This window comes from Danio rerio, chromosome 13, assembly GCF_052040795.2.
Source record: "Danio rerio strain M-AB ecotype USA chromosome 13, GRCz13ab, whole genome shotgun sequence".
NCBI lineage: Eukaryota > Metazoa > Chordata > Actinopteri > Cypriniformes > Danionidae > Danio > Danio rerio.
In genome coordinates this window covers 55,580,001-55,599,714 of record NC_141033.1, presented here as the reverse complement: position 1 = coordinate 55,599,714, position 19,714 = coordinate 55,580,001, and the positions used below count along the sequence as shown (strand labels likewise).

General features: G+C 45.7%; 2 protein-coding genes across 2 annotated transcripts in view; one reads left to right on the top strand and one right to left on the bottom strand.

The window, feature by feature from the left end:
* The window catches only part of LOC147841236 (uncharacterized), a 65,274-nt gene that overhangs the window by 23,263 nt on the left and 22,297 nt on the right, over positions 1 to 19,714 (bottom strand). The window lies entirely within an intron of this gene.
* LOC100329773 (transmembrane protein 121) lies at positions 8,091 to 11,697 on the top strand. Its single transcript, XM_087279920.1, has one exon. The coding sequence runs from the start codon at positions 10,641 to 10,643 to the stop codon at positions 11,577 to 11,579; it is 939 nt and encodes a 312-aa protein (XP_087136046.1). The 5' UTR covers positions 8,091 to 10,640; the 3' UTR covers positions 11,580 to 11,697.

The window sequence follows — 19,714 nt, the reverse complement described above, 5'->3', positions numbered from 1 at the left end:
AGACACACTGAACAACTAAATGGTCCATCTTCACATCCTGCTTGTGAAACGCTGAGTGTAAAACTCTTCTCTGTTGAAGGAGAGCTGAAACTAACAGCAGCAGCATTGTCTTCTCATCTTCTGTGTGGAGATGCAGTAGTGTTGGTGTATATCTCTCTAATCACCAGGATAAACAGCATTGTGTTTACACTGAACGAAGCTCGTCTCTAATCCTTATTATCATCAGATCTTTCAGCTCCATCACTGCGGTTTTAAAAGCAATATAACAATATGCATTATGAAAAACGGCATTCATTTATTCCTCATTGTATTTTTCAGCACATGCTTGTAAATGTCACAGTTTTCAGTCCGTTCCCTTTAGTTTTAACAGCAGCATCAGCGTTTCTGAGCGCACAGCAATGTTTGACCTTCAGCCCATTCGGATCAGCCATGCGACCCGCCGCAGCTAATGCACCAGAACCTGCAGCGCAAAGCCAGAAATCTCATTTACTGACCTACAGCTGACATTTATTCAGATCCCATTAGGCAGCGCTGAGAAAAGCCCAGCATGCACATTCACATCTGTGGAGAACGGAGATCCGCTGCTCTCGGGACAGATGCTGAAGCAAACAGAAGGCAATTATTCCACCATTACCCACGGCTCGCACCATATGGAGATGAAGCGCTGCGATATTTCTCCTCATAAAACTCTGCGGTGGAAATGACTCCAGCAAGACCAGTTACTCTAATGCACAGCCAGGTGACAACAGATTCCTATTGAAACACGAGCTGCCACGAAATATTGAACTGTAATATAATGAGTTGATGAATCTTAAGCCTTTCAGAGCCTAAATGTTAAACCAGATGCACATGAATAAAAACCACAAAAAGAATGAACCAGCGTGTGTGTTTTCACACATAAAATACATGTCATATAGCTAAAATAATGTCTATTTTGCTCTTAATCAGCACTCAAATGTGTCAAATATTTGACGCAACATGACTGACAAAGCTTACAAACATGCTGAATTTTACATTCCTGCTGTTACACACCAATTTCTGCATATAAGAGCAGGCTGAGGTGAAAACGAGGACATGCTGTTTATTATTTCTCCATGTGAAACAACTTATAATGGCCATGAACTGCAGTGCTCCAGAAACTCAGCATGCCAACATTAAACTGCTCTCACAGTGAGTCTGCAATGCACATCAGATGCTCAAGCCAAATTAACAGAGAACAAGACCACCGCATGCTAACAACTGACCCCCCTAAACCCAACTAAAGACATCGGGAATACAGCAAGATGTGCAATTCAACATAAATGAGTAAATCTACAAGCCTCAAGTGGACATCTCAGTGTCAGGACATCCAGTTATAAAAGAAGAGCAGATCAGTCCTAAGGATGAAGCTTTAACTGTGATTGACTTATACTGTTATATTATCTACTTGCCTATAAATCCTAAATTAGCCTATTTTCTTGACATTCAGGCTTCCTCCGCTCTGCTGTTCCACAACTCCTCTATTGATTTTTGCTTAGATCAATTATAGATATTATTTTACCTGCTATCATTAGGATCCTGTTTAATCTTTCTTTAACAGAACCACAGCAGATCATTATATTGTACCCAAAAATGTCTCACATAAACTCTCGGGGAAATGCCTGCGCAGACAAAAATTCTCAACGTTTCCTTCAAATGTGACCTTTATGTTGCCTTCTTACATTTAACCTCCACATCACCAGAAATATTCAGTGTACAATAGATCACAGTTCCTAAATATTTAGAAACCTTTACTGCCTCAGGCTCTTCCATAAGAGGAGATGTTTAGCAGAATGTGCCAGTCAGTTGTTGACTTTCAGTGTAAGAAAATAAGATGCATCCAGGATTAATCATCATCTATCAGCTCCTCTCAGCATCAGAATCATGAATTAACGAATGATTCCCGTTTCATTTCGTGATTCCATTTCAAGAGAAAAGGTTATGTAATTATATTTCTTGTTTCACTATATCCACTGTGTGAATTACAACACTCAGAAGTTTCCTCTTCCCAAGAGAATCAGATACATATCCTCTTATTATTCTCCGGGCTCTTTGGTATGTGTCCCAGATCAGTACTGGTTAATGTCATGCTGACTGTAGTTAAGCAGTCGTGATCATATTTCAGTAACCGGCTCAGTCTGCTGTCTGAAGTTCTGCCTTTAACACGATTTTCCTCAAGGTCATGAAATCAAGAGCTTTAACAAAGACGAACAGAGCAAAGAGTGTTTCCTCAACTCTGACAAACACTGACAGAACATGCGCATTCCTGCTGTCTGACTGCTGCTATCCTGGAGAAATCATTAAAATCATCATCATGACATCAGACACACAGCTGATAACTATTCAAATCAAGTTATGTTGGTCACAGCACATTTACCACAGCCATTACAGAGACACGGGATGATTCATTACTGGGTAATTACCAGTGTCTCTGCTGATACACTATGAACAATTTAGCCTACCCAATTCACCTGTTCCGCATGTGTTTGGACTGTGGGGGAAACCGGAGCACCCGGAGGAAACCCACGCCAACACGGAGAGAAGATGCAAACTCCACACAGAAACACCAACTGACCCAGCCGAGACTCAAACCAGAGACCTGAGTGCTGTGAGGCGACAGCACTGCCTACTGCGCCACTGCGTCACCCTATGTTATTATGGTCATCTTAGTTATCATCTGCATATCATACATTAGCATGTGTAATGATTAAGGCAAACAAATGGTTGAGCAGCCTATTGTGGATCTACCTATCGATATCGGCCGTGTACAGAGACGGAACATCACGCTGGGGTATTTTGCATTATTCTGCAGTGTTATGTCATGAAGTAGTTTGTACTGTCAAAAAAAAAATGAAGAAATCAACCCAGGCTCATTGTGGAAACGTAGCCCCGCGGACGTTTCTGGAGACCGCGAAATACGTCCCGGAAGGTATGTGTTAGAGCAGTTTTTGTTTTTGCAAATCTGCAATAGGCCGCTGTGCCGCGCTTTTCTATCTCGAACGCCTCTAGGGAGTGCCCGCCGTTCGCGCACGCGCTGTTTTCATGTGAAAAGACTGTCTGTCCGACTGACCAACTGACTAAATGACAGAACGATTGACTGGGCGGCAGGCCAATTGGCCAATCAGCCGATCCAGCCACCCTACTCCTCCTCCTTCCCTAAACCCAAGCGATGATTTACAAAAGCCATCCAGAAAAGAAAAGCAAAAGCCCTCGTCTGATTTTGACCGAGTTTGCGGATTTCAAGACCTCCCCTAGCCATATCTCAGCCTGTAATATAATGATATCAGTACAGCATGTCGGCAGCTCTTACTGAAAGCACTTCAGCGCTGTGCAGGATCTCTGCATGCTGTCCTGATGAGCCACAGATATGAAATGAAACGATGATAAATCCTCTCAGCTGCTCTCTCCATCTGAAACGATTAGCTGGTGCGAAATGCATCATCCGTGGCCGTCTGTCCTCCGCCTCTCGCCGTCTGATTTATCTGTGTTTAATTATGAGTGTGTCGGAGCTCCAGGCTGAGGATAATGTTTGTCTGCAGTAATGGGGAGATCTGTCTGGATTGGGTTCCATTAATCAAAACACAGCGCATCACAGCACAAGAGTGAACTACTGATGAACACCCCTGCGCCCTAACCAGTGTCCAGAAACACTGCAGAATTACTCCACAGCGGGGTTCCATCAGTCTGTGAAGGAGATGAAGTCTGTCATATTCAAGCTGAACTGGGCTGAATCACTACACCAGCGTTCAGTTCAGTGGATCTGTATGAGCGGATCTCACTGATCAACCCTTATGCCTGAATTTCCATTACTGCCTGTTTCCTCTCTAAAGCCGGTTCGACACCATCTGCACTGTGTAAAGCGCTGTACAAATACAGAAGTCTTGACGTGATAAGTAGACGTGAGCGTGAACTCCTGTCACACTTTATCCTCTGACTGACACGTGCATCAGACACTGAACACTGAGCACACAACTTTATATTGGACCCATTATGCACCGGGCGTCTGCCTCTGCTGTATCTTTGTGCCGTACGGAGGCTCTGATGGGGACGTTTAGGGACCAGAGCCTTTAATGTCCCCATTTATTCTGCTGTGGGGTAATCGATGGCAGTCAGGGCCGCAGATAATGTGATTTATGAGCCTATTTCTGCTGTTATGCTCCATGTACAAATTGTCTTTGGTGATGTAAATTTGCCATCTTCCTGCATTCTTGCTGACTCCAGGCCAGTTCACAAAACGGATGTAATTTATTTATGCTTTGATTTCTCTCTCTCTCTCCCTCAGTCTCTCTCTCTCTCTCTCTCTCTCTCTCTCTCTCTCTCTCGGCTCCAGACACCTGCAAATCACACAATGCCAGACTAAAAGACACTTCACTTTATCTTCATTGGTGTAATGTTTACCCCATGCAGACAGACACACACCGCGCTGAATAATGCAGCCATTATTTAAAATGCATAAACATAAAAAGCAAAAACAGCATAAACAAACATGCTAAACACACAACAGCTCCATGTTAACCTCCAGTCAATAGGACAGCTTTAAAGAGTCTGGTCATGGTGTGGAGAGAAATGTTGAAGAAGCTGAAAAGAGATGAAAAGCTGAAGGAGATCATCGGCTTTCTCTGACGGGTTTGTGTGTGTTTAACAGATGTTTGATTTATTTGCAGTAATATTAGTTTAATATAAACTTTGTTAATCAGGCTCATTGTCCACTCCTTATCAGACATCAGTGTGTTACTGACTGATTGTAAATCCACTATATGATCTACTGCATGCTCCAGTGTTTGAGCTGGTTTAAATTGGGCTAAACCTGCAGCAATGCTGTTTTTCAGCAGGGAGACAGGCCTGAAACACAAGGTCACAGCAGCACAGAGAGACATGTAGTTCTGAGTATTTGCTGCTGGTAGCAGAAAGAGTTTGTGAACACTATTCATCAGGAAGAGGAAACCTGTTGCTGAGCACTTCACCGGTGTAACTGTCTGAGAACATAAAACACGATCGGTTTAACAGAGACACATGTCATCTGAGGCCAAGAGCAGTGAATGCCATGCTCTCACTAACCAGACTATCTTTAAAGATATGATGAAATATATCAGTACCACTGAAGAAATGCAAATGAGCTGATGAATTATGAATGCAGGAGCAGTATGGGGTAGAATGGGTGACTAAAGCAACTTAAACACCTCGTTTCATGACAAGTCATCTGTAGATGGTGTCAGACATAGATGTAGAAAGGGGAATAAAGTCATAACAATATATCAGACAGGCACATCCTCAGCCCATCAGGCAGCAGGAGAGCGGTGGTGAATGCTGGAGTGGGTCTAGTTCAGTCAACACATTGGCCTCAGTTCAGTATGAATATCACTGTTGAGGACGATCAGCTGTAACTCCTCCAACACGAGTTACTCGAGCAGCGTCTGTCACTCTATTAACACTAAAATCAAACAACAGGAAGAGCTAGATAAGCTTATAGACATGTCTAAACCTGCTACATGTATGTTAGACCCTATTCCAACAAAATGACTGAAAGAATTGCTACCTGTCATAGGAGAACCTCCTCTTAACCTCCTTAACTCTTCTTATCTTTAGGCCATGTTCCAAACCCTTTCAAGCTAGCTGTTATTAAGCCTATTATTAAGAAACCACAACTGGATTGCAGTAATTATGGGCCTATTTCAGATCCTCCATTTATGTCTTAAATACTACAACAAGATGTTTCTGCCCAATTCTGCTCCTTTTAATAGGTGACTCGGCGTTTCAATCAGGACTCAGTGTTTCAGTCAGGACTCTGTGTTTCAGTCAGGACTCTGTGTTTCAGTCAGGACTCTGTGTTTCAGTCAGGACTCGGCGTTTCAATCAGGACTCAGCGTTTCAATCAGGACTCAGTATTTCAGTCAGGACTCAGTGTTTCAGTCAGGACTCTGTGTTTCAGTCAGGACTCGGCGTTTCAATCAGGACTCAGTATTTCAGTCAGGACTCTGTGTTTCAGTCAGGACTCTGTGTTTCAGTCAGGACTCGCCGTTTCAGTCAGGACTCTGTGTTTCAGTCAGGACTCGCCGTTTCAGTCAGGACTCTGTGTTTCAGTCAGGACTCGGCGTTTCAATCAGGACTCAGTATTTCAGTCAGGACTCTGTGTTTCAGTCAGGACTCGGCGTTTCAGTCAGGACTCTGTGTTTCAGTCAGGACTCGGCGTTTCAATCAGGACTCAGTATTTCAGTCAGGACTCTGTGTTTCAGTCAGGACTCGGCGTTTCAGTCAGGACTCAGTGTTTCAGTCAGGACTCGATGTTTCAGTCAGGACTCGATGTTTCAGTCAGGACTCTGTGCTTCAGTCAGGACTCTGTGTTTCAGTCAGGACTCAGTGTTTCAGTCAGGACTCGATGTTTCAGTCAGGACTCGATGTTTCAGTCAGGACTCTGTGCTTCAGTCAGGACTCTGTGTTTCAGTCAGGACTCAGTGTTTCAGTCAGGACTCGGTGTTTCAGTCAGGACTCGGACTCAGTGTTTCAGTCAGGACTCGATGTTTCAGTCAGGACTCTGTGTTTCAGTCAGTACTCAGTGTTTCAGTCAGGACTCGGTGTTTCAGTCAGGACTCGATGTTTCAGTCAGGACTCTGTGTTTCAGTCAGTACTCAGTGTTTCAGTCAGGACTCGGTGTTTCAGTCAGGACTCGGTGTTTCAGTCAGGACTCGGTGTTTCAGTCAGGACTCGGACTCAGTGTTTCAGTCAGGACTCGGTGTTTCAGTCAGGACTCGGTGTTTCAGTCAGGACTCGATGTTTCAGTCAGGACTCGGCGTTTCAGTCAGGACTCGGCGTTTCAGTCAGGACTCGGCGTTTCAGTCAGGACTCTGCGTTTCTGTCAGGACTCGGCGTTTCAGTCAGGACTCGGCGTTTCAGTCAGGACTCGGCGTTTCAGTCAGGACTCTGCGTTTCAGTCAGGACTCGGTGTTTCAGTCAGGACTCGGACTCAGTGTTTCAGTCAGGACTCGGTGTTTCAGTCAGGACTCTGTGTTTCAGTCAGGACTCGATGTTTCAGTCAGGACTCGGCGTTTCAGTCAGGACTCGGCGTTTCAGTCAGGACTCGGCGTTTCAGTCAGGACTCGGCGTTTCAGTCAGGACTCGGCGTTTCAGTCAGGACTCGGCGTTTCAGTCAGGACTCTGCGTTTCTGTCAGGACTCGGCGTTTCAGTCAGGACTCGGCGTTTCAGTCAGGACTCGGTGTTTCAGTCAGGACTCGGCGTTTCAGTCAGGACTCGGTGTTTCAGTCAGGACTCTGCGTTTCAGTCAGGACTCGGTGTTTCAGTCAGGACTCGATGTTTCAGTCAGGACTCGGCGTTTCAGTCAGGACTCGGCGTTTCAGTCAGGACTCGGCGTTTCAGTCAGGACTCGGTGTTTCAGTCAGGACTCGGTGTTTCAGTCAGGACTCGGCGTTTCAGTCAGGACTCGGCGTTTCAGTCAGGACTCGGCGTTTCAGTCAGGACTCGGCGTTTCAGTCAGGACTCGGTGTTTCAGTCAGGACTCGGCGTTTCAGTCAGGACTCGGTGTTTCAGTCAGGACTCGGCGTTTCAGTCAGGACTCGGTGTTTCAGTCAGGACTTGATGTCCTTCCAGCTGCAACCCATCATTGGGAAACACCCATACACATACGCGCACACACACACACACACACACTCATACGCAACAGCCAGTGTAGTTGATCAGTTCCCCTATACCGCATGTGTTTGGACTGTGGGGGAAACTGGAGCACTTGGAGGAAACCTGGAAATGCCAAATGACCCAGCAGTGTCAACAAATGTAGATTTGCATATCTGCACACCCTGTTCACTCAGAGAAATCCATCATTCACATGCAGCGAGACCTGAGAGAGGGACAGCAGGCAAACTCATCAACCTGACCTTCTTTCTGAAAGCTCAACCCGTGGCCTTGTATCCACAATTGTTTTTGAAAAGGGCTTCTGCCAAAAATGCTGAATCTTTTCTAAATCCTGTATCAATGCATTTGCTTTTGCTCATTGGAGTAAGATATGGTTTAAAACTACTTTAGCCACATAAAGCTGATGTAGGCTGTGATCTTTATGGGACGACCTTTATGTACACAGAAGTGTTGTTCAGCAACTGAAAACTCAGCAAAGCATTTTCAGTTTAATAAGGTTTCTTTTACATCAGAGATATTGTAATTGAGTCAAAATATAGTCAGTCAAGTAGACCCAAGCATTCGAGTGTAAAACGTGATGAAGAGATGAAAAGCCATTAAAGAAAGCAGTGACAGGTCATTATGCAGTTAGTGTCAGTCTTTGTAAACTACGTGTAATGTAGAAGGATGACAGGATATTTCTGTTTTAGCACTCCTTTTACTGATTTTTATTTAGTTGAATAAAAAAAAGTAAATAGCGCTATTCCTGAGATGCGCTCCTACATTTACCATGCTACTCTGGCATGTCAGTATGGCTCAGCTGCAGAGTTTCAGCTATAAGGAAACACTCACATTTTAGTCGCTTACATTAGACAAAGTGCATTTCTCCACCAAGACGTCAGCAGAGGCCAGCAATCACTGCATGCAGGAAATATTGCAGCAAATAATTACAAAAAAGAAAATAATTACAAAAATTTTGTATTAGGAATTGCAGTGTCAAAGTTTTCTAACTGGCGAATGACATGATCTAGCATTAAAAGGTTGTCTATGGTCATCTATTCAGTGCACATTCATGACTTCAGGAGGCGTGGCTTTGGACCGCAGGGAGGGCTTTAAATATTCCAGCTCCTGTTCATCTAACCAACCTTCAGTCTTCCTACAATCCAACCTGCTCTTGAAGATCTCTACACTCAGAGATTCTGCTAGTACACAGAAAAGCAGAGTCCACTAAAGGAGGTCGAGCCTTCTCATTTATAGCTCGTATGCAAAAAACAAAAAAACAATTATGAACAGCAGCTACACTGATTATTATTGTCTTTGTTCTCCATTTCCACCTGGGGATGCCTGTCCTGGTGTATTATTTGTTTAGGAACGACACTCTATATACTGTAAAAGTGCAGGTAACTGTGTTTATATACTGCCCACCACTTACACAAGCGCTTCACCTCTCTGATTTTGACTGTAATGTATTCATGTGCACATGTTGTGAAGCTGCTCTGGAGCAATAAATACTGTAATATAGTGCCATACTGATGAAGCTGAATTGGATGAATAAAGTAATGAGAGATTTCACAAACTCAGGACACACAGCTCATGACAAGATAAACAGCACAGTCAGATGAACATGCCAGAGGGACATTTGTCCATTATACAGTCCTTTAAAAATACTGTGTAAATACAGGCGATTTAGCTCACCTCGAGATAAAGCTGTCAGACTTCACTAATATGAAGCAGATGGAGGCTAATTACCAAACAAATCAGGACTGTTTAATGAAGTGATGGGTGGCGTTCTCATCTCTGCGATTCCTCATAATCAAGACTCGTGACAGCCGTCATCTTCATCAAGAAATCTGGAGGAAAGCTGTCATATTTCCCCGGGACCATGAGGAGAGAGCAGGCTAACACTGTTCAGCATCTACAGTAATCTGGCACTCGCTGCTCTCAGGTCTTCACACATTTAACAATACATCAGAATCATTTAGAGTCAGCGACCCCGAGCAAAAGAGCCAACCGCTCCATCATCCTCCTCTGACACACACAGACACACTCTCCTCTGACCGACAGCTGGTTTACTGTGTTATAGTGTGTGTTTGCAGTGTTTATGCAGGCTTAATGCTGCTGCGCTTTAGCACAAACACTCATTATTACCCAAACAAATAACACAATTAGAGTCTGAATCAGAGAGAGAGTGTGTGTGAGAGCAGGGAGATGGAGTAAGCACACACACACACACGTACACACACCCACACACACACACCTCATTAGCACACATATGGAAAAGGAGGGAGGGAGAACGAGAGAGACGGGATTCTTCTTCCCTCACCCTGCCAGCGTTCCTCATATTCCTGATGCAGCAGAAGAGAGAGTGTGTATGTGTGTGTGTGTGTGCGCACTGAAGGAGGAGCAGCAGAAGAGTGTGTGTGTGTGTGTGTGTGTGTGTGCTGATAGAGGAGCAGTGAAGCACAGTCGGATGCCAGCGTCACGCTCAGATCTGACAGACGAGCACACACACACACACACACACAGAAGCCGACCGCATCTGCATTCACAGGACAGAGAGAGAGAAACACACACACACACACACACACACACAGACACGCCGCTGAGGAGAACACCTGCAGATCTGAGGCTGTAACACAACAGTCTGTGTGTTTTGATCTCCTGCGCTTGCTGTAGGTTTGATGAGCGTCTGCAGCCTCCAGCAGCGCTCCTGCACGGATTACAGCTGAGGACACGGAGGAGCTGTGAAGAGACGAGCCGGACCACTGGATAAACAGCGGAGGAACCGTGTGTTGGCTGACACTGCTGATGTGGATTACAGCCTGATCTGCTCCGGTCGAGCACACACACACACACACACACACACACACACATCATGATCTTCAGCTGGTGTGTGTGCGTCTCAGAACAGGCACTGAACGCTGAAGGTGTGTGTCTGGCTGTAGGACACAAGCTAGCGTGCAGCGGTGTTATGGAGCAGTGAGTGTGTGCGCTCAGCATGGTGCCGCCGCCGGCCGCCAGTAAGCCGCACGTGTTCCTGTCGGCCGCCGTCATCATGGGCAGTATGGCGCTGCTGGATGTGTGTCTGGTGCAGCAGAGCCGCGGGCCGCGCCGCATCGGGATCGGCCTGATGGTGAGCGTGGGCGAGCTCTGCTTCCTCATCGTGCTGCGATACGTGGCCGTGTGGGTCGGCGCTGAGGTCAGGACGGCTAAACGCGGATACGCCATGATACTGTGGTTCCTCTACATCTTCGTGCTGGAGATTAAGGTGTACTTCATCTACCAGAACTACAAGGCTGACCGGAAGAGTCTGGACGCTCTGGCCCGGAAGGCGCTGACGCTGCTGCTGTCCGTCTGCGTGCCGCTGCTGTTCCTGGTCCTGGTGGCCGTCGACCACATGCAGTACGTCACGGCGTTCCGCAAGAAGGAGGAGATCCGGAACCGGCTGTTCTGGGTGGTGGTGGACCTGCTGGATGTGCTGGACATCCAGGCCAACCTGTGGGAGCCGCAGAAGAAGGGTCTGCCGCTGTGGGCGGAGGGTCTGATGTTCTTCTACTGCTACATTCTGCTGCTGGTGCTGCCCTGCGTGTGTCTGAGCGAGATCAGCATGCAGGGCATCAATATCAGCCCGCAGAAGATGCTGCTGTACCCCATCCTGAGCCTGGCCTCCATTAACGTGGTCACGCTGTTCATCCGCGGGGGGAACATGCTGCTCTACAGGGACGGCCGCGTCTCCGGAATCCTCATGGCCAAGAACATGCTGGCCATCGTCCTGAAGACCTGCAGCTTCGTGCAGTACCGCAGACAGCTCCAGAGCGCCCCCGCTGGCCTCACGCTGCAACTACAGAAGAACTGTGTGCAGACTGCTCGAAGCGCACACACACCGGCGCAGGAGCACACGCCACTGCCCGAGCTTACCGCCTGCCAACATACGTGACACACGGACACACAGAGAACACACAGAGAACACACACATGAAGACTCTGACAGAGGAATGTGCACGTCTGCTACAATTGGGTTAGCTTCAGTATTTCCTCCGCGCACACACACACACACACACACACACACACACACGCACACACACACACACACACACACACACACACACACACACACACTGCACACTGCTCCACTTTCTGAATACTCTACATCTTCTGAAAATGAAGGTAATCTGGGTCCAGCTCATTAATACACCACCTTACCTCAAGCAGGAGTTCAAAACACGTGTGTGTGTGTGTGTGTGTGTGTGTGTGTGTGCGCGAGTGTGTGTGTGTGTGTGTGTGTGTGTGTTATGAGGAGACTGTGTTGATGCGTCTCGTGGGGAGTTTGTTAGTGAATCTCCCACACATGATCTGATCTGTCCCGCACACTCAGAGTTTCCTCATTTATTAAACTCATTCACAGTTCGGGTCATAAGTGGAGTCTAAACTGTCTAAAGAGGAGGACGGTGTTTTTATGTGATGCTCTGATGAAGAACTGTGTGTGTATTTGTACAGTATAGATGTGTGTGATGGTTATGTTGTGTGTTTGTTACAGCATGTTTGACTCAGGTCAGACACACAGATGTACTGTTGACAGTGGGGATGGAGTATATCTCATGCCCTGACTGCAGTTCTGATTAGGGCTTTCAAATAAACATGTCACATGAGGAAATGTCCTGTACATTAGTCTGCTCTTCTTCATCTGCCGTCCACAGTACTCTCTTTTCTCCAACACCATTGATCTGGAAGTGCTCTGTTAACTTGTTTCCAGAATGAAGCTGGAGCTCGTATCGTGTGTGATTGTTGAAGATGATGATTTGATGTTGTTGATGGATCAACTGTGAATACTGCACTGCTGTGGAAATAGCCCAGCTAGTGTTGGGATGGAGGAAGCCTGCCTCTGCTCGCTGTGTAACGGGAAAGCAGAATGGTGAAAACTGAAGCGAACACTGATGAAGATGAAGTCCATGAGGAGAGCAACATGATCCTGCACAGCATCTTAAAGTCTACATGATACAGTGATTAGACTTTGATAATAGGGTGTTGCTGAGGAGTGTGTTCGGTTCATTGACTTCACGTTGACCTTCTGCATTGATTTCATTGATAAAGGTTAGGTGTTGGCTGTTTTTATTTCTTCAGCAGCTGTGTGTGTGTGTGTGTGTGTGTGTGTGTGTGTCCTCTTAATTAACCCCACATCAGCTGGATGTTCAGTGCTGGTAAATATCTCAGACATAATTAGTTTTAATAATGACAAAAATAACCTGAGTCTTCCTATTGGTGATTGATGGAGCTGAACACATAATAGGCGCTGTTATACAGCAGGAATGCAGCAGTCCATTTGTTGTGCTCATTAAAAACCAACATCCAGTGTTGCAGACATTTAATGTGTGAAATCTGCTGTTGACTTTCAGTGATGGAGAATGTGTATTCACAGCATGACGGGATACTTTAATCAGCTGATTACATTCTGCCATGTTCTAATGACCACTAGTTGGATGAGAGCGCCACATTTCCTGATTGAGGGTCATGTGAAGAACTTTAACACGCAGTATAGTATTACACTCAACCCTATTCAGCCCAATATTATTATTGTGGAGATCTGCATTCGGCTGTGAACAGGAGCTGCAGGTCCGACACACGCTCCTCTAAAACAGGAGTGGGCAAACTCGGTCCTGGAGGGCCGGTGTCCTGCATAGTTTAGCTCCAACACTAATCAAACACACCTGAACATGCTAATCAGTGTAATCAAACACACCTGAACATGCTAATCAGTGTAATCAAACACACCTGAACATGCTAATCAGTGTTTTCAAGATCACTAGAAATCTATAAGCAGCTGTGTTTGATTAGAGTTGGAGCTAAACTGTGCAGGACACCGGCCCTCCAGGACCGAGTTTGCCCACCCCTGCTCTAAAAGCTGCTCAGGTCAAAGTTTATTTACTGTGTTTTCTGGAAAAATGAATCCGACTAGGCTGAGTTCTGAAGAATGATACAGTCACTGGGAGTTATAGTTTAGCATAGGAAACACAAATGAAAATGTGTCTAAAGCACCTCAGAATCAGAGTCAGACCCCCGGTGCAGACTCCTGATCCTCTGTAATCGCTCAGATAAAGGCTGCCGTCAGTTCTCCTGGAGTCTGTCTCGTGAACATGAAGTCTTCTGCTGGAAACTCTGCTTTATCCTTCAGTTAGTGAACTGCAGTCGCTGCTTTGATGATTTTACACCACTTTAATATTCACAGCCTCTGGGGAAGGAGAAGAGCTCCTGAAAAACCCAAAGTCATCACAGTTCATCTTGAAAATTGCACAGATAAAGGTTTGGGGATTTCCCCTCAGGGAAGTGTTCTGCTATCTGTATAATCACACTGGGTTAGCTTATGCAAATACCTGGAGTCAAAAGACGGATAAGATCTTGAGGGATTACGCTCACAGTGCCAAGAGTTTACACACACACACACACACACACACACACACACACACACACACACACACACACACACACACACACACTCCCCTGAATAGTTCTGCCTGCACCACTTCTCTAACACACTGCATGCGTCGCCATTCAGTTCAGCTGATTTAAAGGGCCATGAAACCCCCTCGTTTCAGCAGGGTGTTTTCACACCTCTTCTTTGGAAAAAGTCAGAAAAGTGGGCGTGTCCAGCTCTGTTTAGGGGGGAGTGTCGGAGGAACTAAAGTGGGAGGGTGTGGGAGTGTCGATTTGGGCACGCGCGAGTTTCAGAGTCAAAATACACACACACACACACACATACATACAGGAGAATGTGATGGTGTTTAACCTACATAGACATCTGTAGTCGAATTATTAGCCAAATTATTAAATGGTGGACTTTAACTGCAGTTTGGCTCTTTCATTCAGGGAATTCATTCATGCCCCTCGCGACGCACGAGATATTTGATTCGAGGAGCTGCTCTAAGCGTGTATTTTTCATGCAATGTTTTATACCGCACGGCGAATGAGAGAAAAAAACCCTCTGCATTTCCCAGAAACTTAGATGCACACGACAGGTAGCGTCAGAAAGCCGCGCGTGTTATTCCGGTCACTAAATGCGGTAAAAACCCTACACGAGGTTAAAGTTTGGTTGTGGTGCTAACGTGTTTACACTCTGTGCAATAGTTTGTTAGATACGAACAAACTGAATAAACAAAGAGCACTGGTCGCTCACTTACCAAATCTGTAGAGACAGGACAATCACCAGCAACTAGAGCCGCGTCTTTATGAAGAGAATACTACAAACGATTCCAGATCCCAGCGTTTGCAGATGAGAACAGCTCTCAGGTAAACAATAATCCCCCTTAGACACGTAAGTTATTGTTGTCGCGCGTCGCGTACACTGTAATCCACACGTGAGTCTGAGCTCTCACAGAGAGAAAATGAAAACGAAACTTAACTGCAGCAAACTATAAAAGCAACACTTCACGCTTGTTTTGCCAACACAACGTGGCGTCTCTGTTCTGAAAACACGGTGATAGTAATGAATATTAATGAAGTTGCACAATAGAGCGCGCTGATTGGTTTGACCCAAGTCTTACTCATGCATTAATGCAACACACTGTAAGACGTAATAAGACACACTCTGGCACAGATGCCCAGTCTGCACGCTGGAATACACACTATTATGTCATGACCGTGACGCAGCTTCAAAAATTCGTTTCAAACAGGAAGTACGAATTTGCTTGAAATAACGCAAAAACAACCAATTTACACTTTTTAGTGAAATATAGGTGTCCTAATAGTGTTTTTAGCAGTGTGGGACACATATACGACTGTCAACAGCTCAAAAAATGTGTTTTGGTGTTTCGTGACCCTTTAAATAAAATAGATATGCAAACATTAAAGATAGATCTAGTGTGAGAGGTGCATTATAGTCTAACAAGGCTGAACATTAATTAATGAATCTAATGAGAGTTCAGTAAGAGACATTAAATAAAACATCAGCAGATTAAATTACAGCGTTGCTGTGGATAATGCCGTTTCCTCAGAGCCGTATGGTGCAGTGAGGTACGGTACTGTTCGCTATTTTACAGTTCGGGTCACCTTCGTCAGGCTTGTGTCGCCACTGCCAAACTTGTAGTAGGCGTCGTGTGGGATAAAGGTGTGGCTGACGTTGATCTTGTTTGAAGAAAATTAAAAGTAAAGCTGCACAGGTCATTCAGATCATATGAGGAGCACTTCTCACAAAACAGATGCTTTATATATTTAAATACTGCGTATAAAGATATTACCAACCAATCTATGAACAAGATTTGATTATATAGTTGCAGATGCCAATGCAAATTACTGTTACTATATTGAATAAAGAGATAAAACGTACATTAGCCAACATCTGAAGAGGATCAAAACATTTCATCAAAGCTAAATTATTCAACCTAAAACTTTTAAGATCCACTTCGAATGCTGACTACTGTATGACATCTCGGCTGTTTCCATTCTCGTGGCTTGTGGACGATTCTCTGTAAGCAATAGTGTTCAGCAGCACCTCTAGCTTAAGCCTTCCGTGTTGTTCTGGTGCTGTTTGGAAAGGGAGCCTGAAAAGGGCGACGATCAAAAAAGCATACTGTACCATACCGTACCGTAGTGAACCGCACCACACCGCTCAGTGGAGACGGGTCATAAGTAAATGCAGCTGATTTCCAGTGGTGTGAAGTGTGAAGTATTGTGAAGTATTGTTCAGCGCTAAGGCATGTCTCTGTGTTAATATTGGACACGGCAGACTCGTGATGCTCCGGGACAGCTGAACTCCACTGATTTGCTTCTGCTCAGTCAGTTTCTCTGCTTCATCTGCTCTCCAACAGCCACATCACCGCTGAAGGGCTTTAGTTTCTTAAACGCGATGTGCTTCTGCTCCAGATTCTGAACAGCTATCTGCATAATGTACGCACACATTTAACGTGCTCTCGCTTGTTTTCAGTTTATTGTTGTGTTTAGTGCTGTAAAGAAATCTGTTCGAGCTGATCTGAGCAGTGGCGAATGCGAGCGATGGAGCACAAGTGCTGTTGCCATAGAAACACACATGCGTTCTAAATCCAGCCATCAGTTTACATGCAACTCCGACAGAGATACACTCTTCATCAGATCCACATCACAAACATGTTCACAACACCACAGATGTATTATTGTGCATCAGGGTCAAAAGGACATTAATCAAGTCCAGTGTGTTTGCAGAGCACATCTCGAATTAGCTTCAGAGAAAAATCACGCTCAAAGCCCAATGATCCTGACAACGGCAATGAGTGTTAGAGAAGACGAGCACAACATTATCCTGAGATATCCTCCAGACGGATCATCACTCTGCATCAGCGTTCCTCCAGCCTGAGCACAACAGCCCTAAACACACTTGAGGAAATGCAGAAACACTGAGCTGCATCCAGACAGACGGAGAGGCTGACCCACACTCACCACACTACACTACACTGATTCCAGATCAGCACATGGGCTCAGCACTACTGCGGTAAACCTGTGACAAGCAGCACAATACAGAGTCACATCCACAAACACCAGCCAACACTGCACTGTGCCAAGAGGAAGCCCTATGTTAACAGTGTCCAGAAGCGGCGTCCACTTCTCTGGGCTCGTGGAGACGTGTACTGTGGTCAGTTAAAGCACTGTTTCACGTGTTTTGGGAGAAATGGACACCGCGTGCTCCGGATCAAAGAAGAAAAGGATCATCCAGACTGTGTCCAGCAACAACCCCAGAAGCCCAGCTCTGTCGTGGTCTGGGGTGTGTCAGCACTCTTGGCCACTAATCATTGATGCTGAGCAGTACAGAGAGATTCTGGAGCACAATATGCTGTCTTCTTTTTCAGGGAGGCCCATGCATATTTTAATATGATGATGATGATGATCAGCCTCAGGACAGCAGCGCCGGTGCTTCACACACACCTGTGCAGGTAGAGGAGAGAGACTAGAGTTACAACCCTGCTCTTCAGCAGCAGTGGCCTGGGATTATTAATGAGCACAGAGAGCCAGAACCTTAATTAATGTCTCATCTGAAGGACGACGCTCACCGTCAGTACAGAGTCTCCTTCACTATACTGGGGCATCAGGACCAACACATCTAAATGAATCAAACCGTCTCTGTCAATGTGTGTAAAAGCGTCTGTAAGTTCACACACAGGATTGCAGATGCTTATCTAAGCTCTCATTGCTCAGCTTTTCTTCACACACAAACATAAGAAGCCGTCAGCGGAGCGCAGCTACTGAATAATGCGTGTTGTTCTTGTGTTATTGATCAACGCTCCAGGTAAATGATCTTCCAGCCGTGAGTGTTTGGCAGAACACAGCAGCTCTGTAAATACTGTTGACTGTTTACTGTTGTAATATAAGAGGAAGATGCGTGATGAACAGTGTGAACTAAAGCCAGGCTGACTTAAGCTGAAGAAACACTTTCTTGTACATACTAATGCTCACAGCTATAGATGTGCTTTAGGGAGTGTGAGAGGGCCCTGGGGGAAGATGTGGATGTTTTCGGGAGAATCTTAACTTCTCTTTGTGTCAAATGCTGAGAGATGAAGACTTCAGGGTGTTTGAGGCCGTTGAAGTGCAAATCAGGCTGGTGGAGCCCAAACTGCCTGAATATATTCCATCAAACTGCAGAGATGAGGAGCAGAGAGGGTTGGAGGAGGCGCTGAGCTCTTCACACTGATTGAAGTAAACGAGGGCTGCTGGGAATCACTGAGAGCTGAAGAGCAGAGCTGCTCATATCTGCTCCTCTGAGGTAAAACATGCGCTAAAGCACTCCAGAATGAGACGTATCATTAGAGGTGTTTCTCACCGTCAACACCTTTCCTACTCAGGTAAATCTGAAAGAGGCTGCAGTCATAATTATGATCATAATATAGAATAATAGAGATTACCATGATATAGTCATGTTTAAACGAATGAAACTGAATGTTGGAAAGGTTAAATGCCAGTCTGGATAACTGTAGGAAGTAGAAGACAATCAGAATCAGAATATTGCCAAGTGTGCTTCACAGAAGGGTTACTACATTATAATAAAAATATCTGGATGTGTGTTGTGGTTCAGCCATATCTCCGTCTGCAGCCGCACACAGCACAGACCTCCACTAACACTGATACTGACTGATGAACAGACATGTGGAGCCCATCCCCGACAGTGACCTGTGCAGGAGCTCTCTCACACACACACACACAGAGATGCATACATATATACACAAACCTGAACAGCTGCAGACACACATGGGATGCAGACTTGAACACAATCACACACACTCTGATGGGATGCAGACACACACACATACACACACACACACACACACTGACAGGCCACAAACAGACACACACACACACACACACAGTCTGACTGGCCGCAGACACACACACACACACTCTCTCTCTCTCTCTCTCTCTCTCTCTCTCTCTCTCTCTCTCTCTCTCTCTCTCTGACAGGCCGCAAACAGACAGACAGACACACACACACACACACACACACACACACACACACACACACACACACACACACACAGTCTGACTGGCCGCAGACACACACACACACACTCTCTCTCTCTCTCTCTCTCTCTCTCTCTCTCTCTCTCTCTCTGACAGGCCGCAAACAGACAGACAGACACACACACACACACACACACACACACACACACACACACACACACACACACACACACACACACACACACACACACACACACACACACACACACACACACACACACACACACACACACACAGTGTGACGAGCCGCTCCAGTGCCGCTGTAATGAAACATGATGCAGCTGTAATGGATTTCGATCCTGAAGGTGTCTGAAATACACTGAATGTGAGGAGCTTCAACAGAAGAAGATTAAATGTGTGACGTTTTATTTTGAGCCGTTCACTGCCAGCAGAGTAAAGCAGGATTCACCGCGGTGAGCTGCAGATCCGTCATCAGCTGATGATCAGACCTGCGGATCCAGAGTTTCTCATTCTGCTGCATCTGATGGAGTAAGAGGAGCACGGGTCTGCTGTTATCACTGCGGTACAGCGCTTTACACATCTTTAACACATCAAATCATTGAAAAGCATCATCAGAGGAACCGGTTTAACCTACAGACAC

Excerpts from the sequence above, each read along its gene's own strand:
- LOC100329773 (XM_087279920.1), top strand. The coding sequence starts at position 10,641 with ATGGTGCCGCCGCCGGCCGCCAGTAAGCCGCACGTGTTCCTGTCGGCC.